This window comes from Pyrgilauda ruficollis, unplaced genomic scaffold, assembly GCF_017590135.1.
Source record: "Pyrgilauda ruficollis isolate IOZ18807 unplaced genomic scaffold, ASM1759013v1 scaffold3, whole genome shotgun sequence".
Lineage (NCBI taxonomy): Eukaryota > Metazoa > Chordata > Aves > Passeriformes > Passeridae > Pyrgilauda > Pyrgilauda ruficollis.
The window spans coordinates 17,562,067-17,578,506 of record NW_024524377.1 but is presented as its reverse complement, the minus strand read 5'-3'; the positions used below and the strand labels follow the sequence as shown (position 1 = coordinate 17,578,506).

The following is a 16,440-nucleotide window of genomic DNA, read 5'->3' as shown; positions in this document are numbered from 1 at the left end:
AGTTGACTGCTTTAGGTCTCAAAAAGTCTCACCTACCCCGTAACACACTTTATTATTCTCATCTGGCTCAAATTCTTACAATCTATTAGTCCATTGTGAAGGATAACATTAGCTGGAAAATGGCCAAACCTCAGGGAAAAAAAACCCCTCTCTAAATGGTAACATTTACTTTTTATACACTTGTCATGTTGTAAATTCACAACTATCCTTTAAGCAGACACATAAATGGAATCAAGATGTGTCTTACAGTTAAACAAGTCTTTTAACAGAAGCTGCATGTGATAAAAATGAATGTTACTGAAGGTTAGCGGTTTAACATGCAATCCTGTTTTTGAAGGATGCTGTAACAAAGCAAAGGTACTACTGCAAACATTAAGGAGCAATGTTACAGACTATCCATGCTGTTTTGCTCTCATCACTACTGAGATAGGTCAGCCACAAATGAATAATGATTTTGAAACTGCAAATTTGTGTCTTATATTTAGGGGGAAAAAAACCAACCCAACTGACAGAGACGGGTTAGGGAAAGCTACGTTCTGCTGGACTTGTTCTCTGAACAATAACTCTTTCAAGGACCTCAAAATCTACAGTGATTTCAGAAATTATTCACAGGCCTCCTAGATTAAAGGAATAAAAAGGGAGGAGAAAAAATGAGGAGATGTATGCCACAGTTCATTCTGTACATTCAACTACTGATTGTCAGTGAAAAAGGAGGAAAAAATCTTTCAGATGACAGATTCTAAATCAGATTATATATTTGCTAATTCAGATGTAGAAAGGAAGTACAGTGCAGGAAGTGCAGTGCAATGTCACAAAATCAGAAGACATACGGTACTCCACATAAAAAACAAAATCCATTACAGGTTTGAATTTCCCTACATGTACAAAGAAAACACTTTAAAAATGTGACTGTCAAAAGATGAAGAGATGATCATGCAAATTTAAAAGTTAAATAGGTCACTGGTAGAGAACTTCAGGAAAATACTGCAAAATCCAGAATTAATCCTTGACAAGGCAATTAGATTGTGTCAGCAGCTGAAGTCATTCATGCCAGAAGGACTACAGTCTTGAGTGGACTGTACCTTGACATAATGAAGGAGTTCATGAATCCAAAACATTACAAAACAATAGACCTGCAGCAGACAGGCATGTGGGCTCTGACTAAAGCAAGAGCAGCATGTAAAACTGTCTATCAACTACAACCATGAGCCCAGAATAATGCTCAGCTATTTTGCAAAAGCTTGCAGTGTCAGGGCACTTCCTTCTCGTGGAAGCTGCATTTAATCAGAGGCTATAATCCTTGGTCCCTGTCCAGGCTACCCTCCAGCCATGTCTCTGCCCAAGCATGTACTCCACTCATCCAGACTCAGGCACTAACCCATGGACTTCGTCTTCCCAACAGACCTGGAGTCTGCCTTGCTCCTGCAGACTGGCCTGGCCGTCACTGCACTGTCAGCTGACTGGCTGCCATCCCTGGGCTTGTCCCCATGCCTGCCTGGCATCCTGACAGGATGCCCCACGCTCCTTGTGGCCACAGGCCTGCTGCCTCACTGGCACCCATGGCTCCTGGCTCATCTGCCCTCACAGGGCAGCCCAGCCCACACTGCAGAGTGCTTAATGGTACTTTACTCAAGCCTTTTTTCTGCTAGCCTCTCTCAGAACATGTGAAAGCTGGCACACTTTTCAAACCAATGAGTAGTGAGACCTGCAGATCTACAGATCCCTGAGTGTATATCGAGATGCAAAACCAGTGAGATCAAAGAGCCAGATTAACAGATGAGCCTGATACATTTTTCTCATGATCACTATTTTCACCTTCTAAAAAGGAAGACAAATGAAGGTGCACATGCTACAGCATTACCTGGGTTCACAGACTCTTAAACGGATGTTTATTGTCCGTTCCTTATGTTAACACTGTTTCTATAGAAAACATTCATTGAAATAAAAAGGAATGTAGTGTGGAGCTTGTTATGCAAACATTTTAAGGCAAGGAAACGCCTTTTTGTACTTTTTTCTTTTTCTTTTCCTCCTTCACACAGAATAAGAAAGCATTTGAGGCCATAAGGACATTCCATTCTTAGTTAAGTAATTATTTAGACAACCAATATTTAATTACACAAAAAGCCACACTGTAAAGTAGAACCTTATTTAAGAGACAGCTTTTAAAAACATCCTTTCTCCTAAAACCTAATTTCAAATTTAATAATTTTCTTTCTTCTATTAAATAGACAGCTCCTATAGAATCCTGGCAATTAAGTATGTATTATTTAACAAAATAAGTCTTTGCCAGAAAGGATAAAATTTTTCTGATTTGTATGTCTCTGGAATTCATGCAAGAGTAAGATCAAGTTTGAACGCTAACAAAGTATTCTTCTGCCTAATGAAATATTCATACTCATTTGTCATCAAGACTTCAAGAAGGAGGAATACAGCCTTCTCACTTCTGTCTGTAAAGGACTAGCAAAGATCTTTCCTTCATTTAATTCTGAATGTCTCCTGAACCACTCCTAATAATTTCCTTTCCCTATACAACACAGTAATAGACATATTTAAAATTTACTCAGAAAGATGACTCCATATTTCAGGCAGAAAAGTAAAGTTTATATACGTGCATCACCCAAAACTTACTGTAGTTTTTCACCATTAAAACTTCAAGCTACCACTATATTTTCCACATCTTTCCAGATGTATCATTAAGATCAGAAAAAATCATATTAAATAAAGAATAAAAGCTACACTACTGCATGGGGACAGAAATACAACAAAACTTTAAGACAACTTTATCAAAAACCATACCTTTAGGAAATGCCATCGTTGCAGCCTTCTTGTCCACAGTACAACCCTGAAGCCTAAAATGCTTTTTCTTTCCATTTCAGTTCTTGTGGAACTAATCAGACATCAAAGGATGCGCCCCTGGACACAGAATTTTCACATGTGGAAAAATCACCCTAATTTAAGAAGGGGGAAGCAGGGTGTGGATTCTTCACCATAACTTTTTTACAGGGAAAGCACTTTATCTGATTTAACAAGTACACAAAATTGCATTCTCAGGTGTTCCTCATATATGTTTCATCCCCAGTCTTTCAGCCTGTCACAAAGAGCACTCACTTTCCAGCTCAGACACTAGATGAATTTTCTATTCCAAAGGCCTTTTGGCAGATTGGTCAACAGGTGTTCTTTTCACAGCAGCCAATTTGCTGCTATGAGGGAACATGAAACCAAACACATTTTCTTGGGAGTGCTGCTGAATTCTATGAAGTTCCCAACTGAGCAACCTTAAGTCATCAGAAATCACCATATTACCACCTTTTGCCCAGTTATTAAATCAGTTAGTTTCTCTGTATTACAGTACCTATTATTACGGTCAGTCACCATAGTCCTTCACTCTTTGAAACTGGAAAGAGATCAAACTATCCCTAGTGAGAAGCAACTTAGCCTTCCATGAATCATCCACATATTTCTTTAGTTTATCATTAGCTGACTTCTGCAGAGACTCCAAACCTTCTGCCAGCATATAAATTGCTTCTGGAGCTATAAAACAAACATCAGCAAAGGAGTTGAACTAACATCACTTTCCTACATATTAGCAGTTGTTAAATTCAAGTCACTTAATCCAACACCAGTCCTTCCTCCTCATTTGATGACAATATGTGCTCCATACAGCAAAAGGTTTAGTTTTATAATCATTCTTCACTAAGAAGAAGTGTCTCACCACAAAGCATGAATATACCTATAAGCAAATTGCTTACCTTTTGGCATATATAAAATGTTCATTACAAAACAATGTAAAATCAACAGCTGAAAAATATCCTTTTAATTCAACTAATGGGGAATTTTCCTCATTAGCATAGTTGTAAAAATGACTTTCAACAATTTTCCAAAACTAAAAAGGATAAAGTGATTTTTAAATATTCTTAACTTTTGAAGATACACTCTTTTTCCTTGAATTCATTTTTAATCACAGGAAGTTTTCTGAATTATGTACTATATCTACCGTATTTATCTCATCATCTCTCCTGGCTGGCCTCTCAGAACCATTAATTCAATGCTCTGTCTGCTACAGTTGCTCATACTGGAGATGACATTTACGTTAGGTTTGTTTCCTCAGAAGAAAATATATTGCAAAAGGTAGTCTGACAGGTCTTCATATCCATTTCACAGGCTAAACACAAGTTACAAAGATCATTCATGTAACAACTGACAGAAATTATGAGAGAACAAGTGGAGACAACAAGATGTGCACCAAACATGCCCTCTTCTTTCAAGTGAATTGGAATTAATCGCATCTATCATTCATCCTTCCAGTAGGTTTAAAATAACAGCATAAAAAATACACCAAGAGACATGAAAATGGCCATCCCCCTTTATATGTTTTACAACTCCTGCTTTATGCAGGAAAACTGCTATCAAAGGCAATATTGCATTCTTTCAATATCAGAAATAAGGTTTTTATGTTTTTTTTTCTTTCAGAACAGATTTTATACCAATTCTGTAGAGCAAACAGAATGATGTATCAAATAGCTCAGCGACAAGTTGTATGGACATACTACAACATGACAGGATTGTCCCGTGGCAGAGAGGAGGTCAGTGAATATTACTCACATCCAAGCTGTCCAGTAACATATTTACAGATCAGAAACTTGAAGAACCCTGAAGCAGAACAGCTTCTGCTCTCCATATACCTCCAGTTTTTAATACTTTCTAAGGTATTAAAAAGTATGCAATAACTGGGACAGGGAATTTTGCAACAATTTTTCATTTTTCTGAATAAGAAAACCTCACCTATATGATATAACAGCTTTTAAAAATGTTTTTTTAAAACAAATGCCTCAAGTAGGATGACAGATTCTGCAAAATCTGCAGTGAGCTGCTAAGCATTTGCAATAAAATCCATCAGCCAGAGTCTTGGTATGTTCAGAGGTCTGACCTTCAGGATACCTTAGTCCTATAGACAACCTTTACTCTGAAAAATCACTGCATCACACTAAGCTACTTCTCCATTTCCATTTTTTCTTGTTCATAGTAATTCTTATTTTGTGTTAAAATTTCATATATATTCTGTACATACTTACAAACAATAAAAAAAGGAGAGAGAGTGAAAGAGAGGGAGAGAGAGGGGGAGAGAGTTACTGAAAATGTTTGTCCTGTCTTTCAGGCCCAAATTAATCACAGTTCATTTCTACCTTCTGTTCATGCCAGGCTGGGTAACAGAGAATAGCAGAAGAAGGAAGACCATGGAAGAGATTTAGAACTCTCAAGAGCATTGTTCAGCAAAGACTAACAGAACAAATTATTCTTACAGTGAACTAAAGTGAACTACCATGAACCATTTCCCTCTTTCTGTCACATCTGCACAATGCCTAAGCTGAGGGTAGAAGAGAACACTATTAGAAATCAGGAAACTTTTCACCTGGAAGAGTTCAGTAAATTCTGCTTGTGCAGGGAAGTATTTAGAAACAAAACAGTGGATGGGATTTTTCTTTTTCCAAGAAGCAGTCAAACGCAAAGACAAGATTCCCTTTGGGATCAAGACCACTCTTCTAGTTCTATACCTACCCAGGAAATCATGAGTAGAGACAGCACTCTTCCAAACTGTTTAAAGCAGCATTTTCTGTTGTATCAGATTTCAGTGCCAGAAGAAAATGTCCTTAAATATTTCTACATTTTCCTTTATTATCCACAAAAAAGTGCCAGAGGTGCCTCTACCTTCTTTTACCTATTTTTACATACAACACATCATTTCCCTATGAATCTCAAATCTCTACGTAGTGTCTGCTTACTGCTGTACTTAAGATGCCCATGGTAAAACAAGTGACCTCCCCTTTGCAAGATAACTCCACCACTGTAGGATATTATAAAGCCTTTACCAAAACATTTACAATATGTTGCTTATTAGTGACACAGAGTCCTCCTAAAAAACTGTTCTGCAAAAAACTTCTATCTCCTTAAAGTCACAAGCTGAAGATAGAACCCCTGGGACAAGGAGATACAGGACTGCAGGTAAAAAGCTCTATCTATAGAGACCTGCACACCTGGGTCCAAATGTAAGAAAGAAGAAAGGCTGGGAAGGCAGCAGAAGTAAGGCACAAGTGCATACCTACAAGATCAGTACACCCTCCATCGCAGAGTCAGAACTGTGTCAAGGACAGAGTAGAAGATTTACTTGGTACTATGACAATCTGACACAGACTGGGCTTAGAACAGCATTACCAGTGAAGGTATCATCACTGCATTCCACAAGATCCTCTACATAGTCCCCAAAAAACATTTATATGTTTTCAAGTCACAAAGCATTTTGGAGAAGAAGCTATGGCATATACTACAAATCACTGTGCATTCTATAGATATATCTATCTTGCAAAAACCAGCTTTGTCAAGGACACAGGCATCTGCTAGCTAGCAGGAGTCATGCTAACTGTGGATAACTGTGTATCTCTGCAAAAATTGTGCTAATCTAACAACATTTTGTCTTGCAATGGTGAAGATCACCTTAGCGCGACAGTGCCAACTGTCTTGTCATTAGCTCCATTATCACAACGACTTCAAAAGAGCTATTCTTGTTACTATACACATACATAGGTATTCCATGCAAGAACTTTGGGCTTTTTAAAAAAGAGCTAATACTTACAATATGCAAATCTTTAGCTGGAAATTGTTACCAACAGCATTAATATTTTCAGTGAATTGATTCTACTTTTTAAAATTTCTGATAATGAAATCCCCAGGTTTCATTTCACAATAGGTTGACACTGACAGGGCCATGAATCCTGATGAGAAAGAAAGCTACCATTTTATTTCTTTGGCAAAGAACCCAAGCAGGAAAAGGTATACCATGAGTCAATTCTTCAGACAGGAGTTATAATGAAAGCAGTACAGGCTGCACTCTTCACAATCCATCCTTTCTTATTGTATCAAGGTTGTAAAAGATTATACCTCCTCCAATACTCTAGGCACTGCCCCACATCATAACTATCAACACTACAAACTCACAAGTCAAAACTAATAGCCTTTAAGGTGTGGTTTATAACAATCACTCTTTTGAAGGAAGAAAACAGGTAAGGCCTGTAGAAACTAAGGACTGAATTTCCTTTCAGAGATGAGACTAAAGAACTACCTAAAAACCTTACCTAAGAATTTTACCAGTCAAAGAGATTTGTATTTCATCATGCCACATACAGTTCAAAAGTCTCTCTTCAGCAAGTAGTTTCTGAACAGCACTAGAAAGAGAAGGGGCTGAAAAAGCCCAGAATTGCATGGGCAGTTCGACCCTCAGGGAGTGTTCACTAATGGAATTACACCTCTAGTGCAACCTATCAAGTAGAATTGGGCTGTTACAGAAAAGAATGGGCATACAGAAAAGTATGAAGGCCTCTTGCAAAGCAATAACTGTCAGTAACTGTTACATTTAATTACATGTTCTCCATTATTTTCAGAGTGTTCTTGGCATCAACATGAAATTAGGAATCGGCTATTTTGCCCAGCTCACTAGCTTAACTTCATTACATGAGAAACAAACAAAAAAAAATTAATAAATACAGCTCCAAGCAGAGAAACAGTCCCCAGCTACCAGATGACATCTCTAAGACAATTATGACATGTTAGCAGAATGAGACAAGACAAGAATTTGTCTATTTTGTGGAAGTCAGAACAACACAGTTTTTCTCCAGGGTGCCACAGATGACAACATTTAAAAACTTTCTTACCTAAACTGATTTGCTTCAGGACTTGCTCCGTTCTCATCTGTTGCAACAAGAAACAGAAAAAGCAAAAGCTTGACAGTCTTCAAGACACTTGAGATCTCTGGCATTTTTCCAGATATTTCAAAGTAACAGGCCACCCAAGCTAGCAGTTGTTACAAACCTGACTGCATTATAATTCTATTCCAAAGCTGACTAACAACAAAAGAGAATAGGTGAAAAACTAAAGGTCGAATTCCTTACCTGACATAGCTCCTGTCAGCCATATGCTCAACCCAGCAAAATGTACTGTCTCTCTGAGCAATAAACCTAGAATAGGCAAAGGCTGAATTATTAACAAGAACATGAGGAGGCCTTAAAAGCACACGATGAATGAAACAGAAATACAAAGCTTACAGTCTGATTTAGTTTGTAAAGGAAACTTAGCTCAGTTGATCTATTTTGAACATGAAATGGCACACGGAAAGATGCAGGATGGTGTTTTATTGTAATGCAGAGGAATGGTGAACACAGTCTCTTAAACTGTCTTCATACCAGTCTCTCACGCTGTAGAATTTGACTAAAATAGAAATATCTGATTTTTATTATATGGTGGTTATATACATTCCCATTCCACTGGTCACCTCTCTTTTCAGTCATTAACTGCTAACGTGCTTCCAACATTCTATTTTGGCCTCCAGCTTTTTATACCAAACATTGTGGATGTGCTCTTCAAGCAACTTACAACTGCACTGATAGTCTCTAGGTTCATACTGTATTTCAGGTTTTAAACTGGGTCATCCAATTAACTTTTAATATGGCACAGCACAGCAGGAATGAAAGCTACAGATATCTGGGCAAAGGCTGGAATTTACATAACTTTGTGTCTTTGGATACTGGTGATAGCAACTAGAAAGTACCAACCAGCATAAGAAACCTTGCCAGGACAAAAGGAGATATTGACACAAATTTATCCTCTCAAGAGAGAATTTCCTAGTTGCTCTGTATTCTGTTCTGCAGAATTCTTATTATTACTTTCAATGCCATGAAGCAGACACTAATGATTAGGACAGCATTCAGAAAATTACATTATCTGTCCAGGCACTTCATATTGTTCCATCTAGATGTTAGGTTCCTAATTCTAGGGGTGGGAGATACAGCACTCATCTTAAGTATTCAAATGTGAATATCCACATGGAAGTTGGACATTTAAATTGACTTTCACAACAATGAGAAAATAGGACAAGCATATTGAGCCTGGAGGGGAGCATCACTCAGGAAAACAAAGTCTTTGTCTGCATGGTGCCTCTGGGAAACTGGGATCAAGAGATTTAACTTCCTTACTTAAATACCTCCCCTTACTTGGAATTCACCTTTCTTTCTTATACCTTAATCTCAACTCCCTACAGGTTTGAATCACAGGCAGCCAAAAGTAAAGTGGCTGGTTCCCACCTTTAGACACAAAGGAAGCTGAACAATTAGTTCCTGAGATTAATATTAGTTCCAGGTACATACAAGGCAGGAAGCATGGGTTTATTAACAGAGATACTATCTGCTTTATAGAGTCAACCTTGCTATTTAATACACTATTTTCAATCATTGCACACAATGTGAGAATAGTAATTCAGCTCAGATTAAATACAAATAGATATATATATATATTTTTTTTTTCATCAAAATGCCCAGCTTAATATATTGTTGAAGCTTTCAGCCATGAACACTGACCCCTCTGGAAATTATATCCCTTTCAAGTGTTTCAGGTTGCTTACTACAGAAATCTCCAGGGGTTACTGCCAGCCTTGCTTTGTGAATTGGAGGGGTAAACAAATTGCGATTATTTCTGCCACAGTGCTGGCATGAAACTGAAGGAGATGAAATTTTCCTGTAAATTCTGGGAAGCATATGTAATGTAAGAAAGGTCAAAGCAAAACAAAAAAAAAAAAAAAAAAAAAAAAAAAAGGTCCATGCAGAATATTAGGAAAACAGCTGAAGAGACTGATAGTAATAATTATGCTATTATTTCAAGTGGGCTGAACATATTCCACCTCTCTTCACAGTCAGTATGTTACCATGCTTCAGCAGATGAATAAATTTTCCTGAATTTTCAACTATTTCATAAGAAATATTGTAAAATTAGCTTAGTCCACTGTTTTCATACATGTAGTTCTGCAAATGTCTCCTTTTTCCACATACAGTGTCAGTCCCTCCCTCTCCACACAGCAGGATAGACGCCATGTCTGAGGAAGAAACTAGATGAGGGGTGGAGGAAAAGAGGACCAGTCAGCAAGGAGCTATGACGCGACTTGTTCCGTACAAAGCAGCAGCACCAGCGAATGAAAAATGTCATACTTCCTCCCACCTAACCACATGCCATTACCACAGACCAATTCTCAGCTGTGTTCAGCAGAGCTTTTCCCTGCTGTATAGCATTCAGATGAAAAAGCTCAGCTTTACACTGTCAGTCACTTATCCCAGAGCAGTGCCATTCTAGCTGCAGCCATACAGCTTTTCAGCTTTGGCAACAGGGAACTATGTATGGCCTTATACAATGCATTATTCAGAGAAGTTCTTTCCCAGAGAGGAAAAAATTCCTTGCAGCAATTTTGCACAAATAAACAACAAAAGTTTCTCAAATTATTTTCCAGATTTCTGAGGTGGTGCTGTGTTTCTTCACTATTTGTGTCACATGATCAACTCTCAAAACAAGAGCTGTGCAGAGATGTGAAAGATGTATGGAAAACAGAAGAAGTTAGGAAGGAACTAGCAGAAGACTGATTTCATACATTTTATTTATCATCTCCATTTCTACCTGAAGAGCAGTTACCCTACTGTCCAGGGAGGAATGGATGTTTCCCTCAGCTGCACACTGTAACCCCCCAGGTGACATCGCCCTCACTTCGTCCTTTTAGATTTTCCTGCTGCAGATCCCTTACCTTCTTCCTATCACCCCTCTCAATTTTAAGAGCTACATGGCTTTATCAAACAGCAGAGACATAATCCATCACAGCAAATGAGTCCTCATGTTGGATTCCTCAGGTTAGCACTATGAGGAATATGCCTCCATACTTTCACATGTAACGCAGGAGTCTTTACTGAAAATGCCACTCTGAACTCGTGTCCTGTATGATTGCCAGCCCCACTGCAGCTTGTTTATTGTGCTGCAGTACAGTTTAAACTCACGAAAATTAGAACACTAACAACAAAAGAAAAATTCCTGCTGAATGAAGCACTGATTCCTCCTGCAGGTGCAGAGCATTCCCAACTTCCCTACAGCAATCAAGCCCAAGACATCTTTGTGTTCCCTGGCTCTACATTACTCAAGTTCAGCTGTAGAGTAGACTGATAAAAAGTTTAGTGTTCACCTGACCAGTTATGCTCAGGGTTTGTATGAGGCTTTTTCCCTCCTTCTCCTTTTCTGTTACTGATCCATAGGCCCTCCCTTGGATTTCCTTGGATCATGAGAATTCACTTCTAGGGGCAATAGGTTTGGAAAAACTAATGAAAGAGAAGCTACAGGCACAGAACATATCTCACTAAGTGTGTTCAGATGATAACTTAAAACTAGGACTAGGTTAAAAAAAACCCAAACAACAAAAACCAAATCTTTAAACAGAACAAAAGTAAACCATTATGATAACTTTCAGGACTTCAAACCCTCTTCCTGTACACAAATGTTGTTTGATTACTCTCACAGCATGGCACTGTGCATCAGCACTTAATTCATCACCCCCTTCTTCTCCAGTTTCTCAGCGGCCAGAAGGCTGGTAATGACAGCAACTTCTGCCTTTGTAACACAAAATGTTTCTCTTCCCCGACAGCCTGCACTCAGGAGTCCCTTGTTAGTGAGCCTCTCCAGGCACTAGCACAGCAAGAATCATTGTCTTTGTCCAATGAACTTTTTATTGAGAAAGCATTTGGCAAAAACTGCAAAACCAGTCCTGCAAGTTCTTAAAGCAACCCAACTGCTAACTAAATCCCTCTTCTCTGCAGTTACAGAGTCAATAATATAGATACAATATTTCTTCACATCAAGGATTTTGGATGATACTGGAGAATTCACTTACTCTGCACATACACCAGCAGGGCAGCACGTAACGCAGAGGAAGGGATCACACAGTGGCCCTCTCCCACGTGCACACACAGTGCTGCAGATAATGTTCCCACAGCCTCCTAACCACGGAACACCACCAAGCAGCACATATCAGCACAGAAGTTCATGTTTTCCCTGTTTCTAAAACAACCCATTTGCACTTAAACTGACTTTCATTTTTAAAAGGGTCTGAAATGGCTTTTAGAAATTGATATCCACCTTGACTCCTAGCCAGATTACTATGTGAAAATCTTAGCCCAAAGGAAGAATAGCTCTGCTTGGTTTAAGCAACATTTTTATTGTTTCAATAAAACTTGGGTGAACTCTATTTTAATTTTTGCGTTACAATGTCAATAATTAACACCAACTTTGATTAACATTTGAAAGATTAAATTATAAAAAGCTGGAATACTAACTGCATTACAATTTGAATTCGACATTGAGAATGAGCTGGACTTCAATTTGGGAATATAAAAAGGGTCTTGAAAAAGCATTTTATGTGTTTTCAGAACATATTCTGCAAGACTTCACAGTAGGTTAAGATACAATTTACTGCTTTTGACAGAAAAAAACTCAGTAACTGCATCTAACTTGCTGACAGTGACCTCTATTACCATACATCATGCTAACTGAAACGTCTGTACAAGAACATAATTTTCCACCTAATAATTCCAGAAAAACCTCACAACACTGATCCTTCGTTTCCAGTGCAACGAAACTGAAATTCCAGAGTGCAGCATTTGAAGGGCAGATGAAGTAAGAAAACCTAGCTTTTAAAAATGAAAACTAAAAACCATTTTGTATTCACAAAACTAAATCTGTGTTTCAGCACCACTTCAGAGAATTAAATAGGAAGTAATTTTAGGTTAGCCTTATCTCAATCTGTGTGCAGCATTGTCTATAACAGTACCTTTTCTTTCTTTTGCTAATAACTGCATATCTCTATGTACCCGTATGCTTCAATGAATTTATCAAGTGTTATCATAGCATTTGCAATGTATATTATGGTCCACTAGTTACTATAGGTCGCTTAAGGAAATACTATACACTAGAGCTAGATCTACTTAGGGAACTTACAGAAACTTCTCTTCAGTTATTCATGGCCTTGTTCCGACGGGCCTGAATCCCGTGTCACGCCTACTTACTTCTTGCCTTGTAGTATCTTCTGCCATTTTTAATCATGGAGATTTTTTTTCCCCTGAGCACTCATTACCCATGATTTTGGAAAAACAGGTACAGCTGGTGGCCCCCTCGGAGGCGGGGTACCCGCACCGCCTCAGCAGCAGCGCTTCTAGCGGCGCAGCCGCCCCGTCCCCAGGCAGCCGGGACCCAGCGCAGCGGGGCTGAGGCCGCCTCCCTTCCCCGCCTAAGTCCGCGGGGCTGAGAGCAGAATCCGCTGGGGCCAAGACCAGCTCCCGGTGACAGTGATAAGCCCTGCCAGCAGCGACTCGCTAGAGAGGTGACAACCCCTGCCCGGCTCCGAGCGCCACAGGACTGCAAGGCAAATGGCGAACGCCATTTCGAAGCCCCTCTACGGCTGAGGCGCGACTCCCACCCCAGCCGGCGGCCGGGCGGCCCCGCAGGGCCGGAGACCTGTCGGGAGCTGGGCACACCTGAGAGACCTGTTCTCTCTGTCTCGGCACGGCCGAGGAGCCGGGGCAGCGGCCACTCGCCCGCCGGGCCGAGCGCTGAGGCGGCGGGGGCGGCGCTCGGCCCCGCGAGGCGGCGCGTGCCGGCCCCTCAGGGCGGGAGCGGCCCGGTGGTTCCGGAGAGGGGCCCGGGGAAAGGGGAGGGTGAGGTGTAGTGAGCTTTGAGGGAAATAAAAGCGATGGGTAGGTGGGCATAGGTGCCCATCGCTGGGACAAAACGCCTCAGTCCCATGTGAGCATTCAGTTCATTGTGAAAAACAGTGAATTGCGAGTGCAGCTCTGTCTGTGCTCTGAGAAATGGGTCCTGGTGTAGGAAACGGTTTTATAAAACATTTCTTCCCTTTAAGGTGTGAGGACGGGGAGAACTCCCGTCTTTGGGCTTCTCCTTTTGTAACTATTTGACTTAATTGAGTTCGGTCATACCCAATTTTCAGGTTGATTGATAAGAAGAAATGCAGGTATGTATTTCTCTTTGACATTTTTCTTTGTTTACAAAAAATCTTAGGAAACAGGGAGGTTATTCTTTTGCTCGATATGCCGATGCTTTTTCCAAGCGAACACATCACGGGGGCTGCCTCTCACTCACTCAGCACCAGTTCTGACTTTGCCTTTCGCCAGCCCATCGTGGCCATCCCCTGCTTCCTGCCCCGTTCAGTGTTAGAGGGAGCGACTGCTCTCCTGCTCTCCTCTCCGCAGCCTCCAGTACCGCTTCAAACACGATAGTCGTTCTCATCTGCATTTAACAAGTACGCTGTAAGTAATCTTCAAGATTAAAAAAAAAAAAAAAAAAAAAAAATAGGGGAGCTTTATATCCATAGATCTTTTTGTATTTATTTAAGATGGAAACTTGAAACACTGAGAACCAGTGGATTTCTCTGCAAAACTCTTTCAGTACCACCTTGACTAAATGCTGTACCAGTGTTGTTTTAACAAGTTTCCAACAGTGAAACTATCATTATGACCAAGGTGCAGTAATTTATTTTATCATCTTTCGATTAGTGAACTCTGTAATCTTATAGACACACTTTTTTCCCTACTATCCACATTCTAGTAAATTATATCAAGATAATCCTTTATCAAAACTGAAAATAACTGATGTCAAACCTTGGTTCAGATGGTCAGTAGAAAACATGATTCCTAAGCATGTTCTGAGTTTAGCCCATCACAGCATTAGAAACAATCTGAGGTGATACAAGAGTCTCTAAAGTTTTGATGAACATTTCACACTGTTGTTTTGTTCAAATTTTGTACACTGTAGTATACAAATTCTTCATCATATGCCATTATTTTCTCTTTTGTCAGCAATTGTAAAATCACAAAATCAAAGTTTGAAGAGACCCAGAAGGATCATAAAGCCCAAGTCTTAAGTAAATGGCCCTGTTGTATTCGGAATTATGTAAACAACGTGACAACAAATTGTAATATAGACAGCAAATAATAATATGAGACACATATCTGACCATCAAAAGGCTTGTTCAAGGTGGATCCAAATGTTTAATCCTATATGCCCTGAGTTTACAGAAGTTATAACGTACTTTAAAACATAACTTGTGCATGTGGTTCCAAAATGTGAGTATTTCTTACCATGTAAGAAGCATCAAGATTCAGCAAAATTAACATCTTTGTGCAATATTCTGCCTGTATGCCTTAAGTGCTCCTCGTTATTCTCAAGAACTCCTTCATAGTCAAATCCAGAAGCTCTAGTTATTCCCACATTTTTCCCAGATTTTTCCCAGATTCTTATGTTAGTTTTTGAACCATAGGAATTTCCTAATTTATTGCTACATAATTTTGGCTCATACAATCTGGACTTTTGTGAGTTCTGTTACAAAACTCTTTGTTTCACAATTTTCTTTATCTTCCTTTACCTACTTGTTTTGTTCTGATGCTGATGGTTTTTTAATCCCTTTTCACTAGGCCCTGGCTGTCCAGCTAGCATCGTGTTTCCAAGCACTGCCAGTCTGTTCAACATAGCCATTTACACTCAAGGTACAGTCGAAATGGGTGACTATACTGGGTTGGAGCTACACAAGTGCCATGTTTATATCCCACACTGCATTTCCAAACACAATGATCTTCCATGATGCAACAATTTGCATGGTAGTGGCTTTGTAAGTATAACTGAACTTCCAGTAAGGGAAACGAAATCTTGCGAAACAGAAAAGAAAGACTTACAAACACTCTGGAAAGGAGATATGATCAAATGAAATGCCATTGGAAAAAACCCCAAAACGCCAGGAAACTAGGACATTTAGTAACTACAAGAAAATGGACCAGGATTGCATGAGATGCAGTGCAAAGGGCCAAAAGATGCCATAACTAACCTCACAGATGTTGCAAAATCAGGAGAAAAAATCAAGGAGGAAGACAGAACTTTGAGGAAAAAATATGAGAGACATGGCATGGATACTAAAAAAAAAATAAATCTTCGCCAAAGTCAAAGCCATCAAAAGGCATGGGATGCCATCAAGTGCAGGGGCATGGACCAAAGATTGCCCAATTGATCCCCATTGAAATTGCAAGATTTCATTTCCCTTCACAAAAGGAAATTTCCTTTCGGGAAGGGTGTCCTGGGTTGACAAGGAAGTAAGTTTTTTGGGAAAAACTCCAGAGGGAATGAAAATGTAGGCGGGGGGAGACTGTTGTTCCCAGATGAGAGATGGTTATTCTTTGGTACTTGGCAAAGCGTCCTTGAAAGGAAACCATATAAGCAGTTCCCTTATGTGGTGAGAGCACTGTATCGTGGAAGGAGGATGTCACGATGGCAGATTTTCTCTGGGCAGTGGGTGCCATGTGTGACATGGAAACACAAGAGGTTTCAGCTTGTTTCCTGGGAAAGACTATGGTACAAGGGAGGCTCCTCTCTCCCTTGGTGAACTGAGAATTGATTATCTGAGGGGTGGTAACTTGACTGAGAATCTAAGTTTTGTCTCACTGTGCTTGGGTGGAAACTCGGTGGGGGGAGGATGAATGTTTCAGAAGGTTTCCGTTTTGAATTCTGTGTGTTCCTTTTATTACAGTTGTA

General features: G+C 39.7%; 1 protein-coding gene across 1 annotated transcript in view; it reads right to left on the bottom strand.

The window, feature by feature from the left end:
• The window catches only part of MYO3B (myosin IIIB), a 196,591-nt gene extending 182,981 nt beyond the window's left edge, over positions 1 to 13,610 (bottom strand). The window contains exons 1-3 of the mRNA XM_041473419.1: positions 13,322 to 13,610; positions 12,980 to 13,162; positions 7,704 to 7,740 (exon numbers count right to left, since the gene is read on the bottom strand). Coding sequence (XP_041329353.1) covers positions 7,704 to 7,740; positions 12,980 to 13,162; positions 13,322 to 13,610 — 509 coding nt within the window. The remainder of the gene's footprint in view (positions 1 to 7,703; positions 7,741 to 12,979; positions 13,163 to 13,321) is intronic.
• Between the last annotated feature and the right edge of the window lie 2,830 nt (positions 13,611 to 16,440).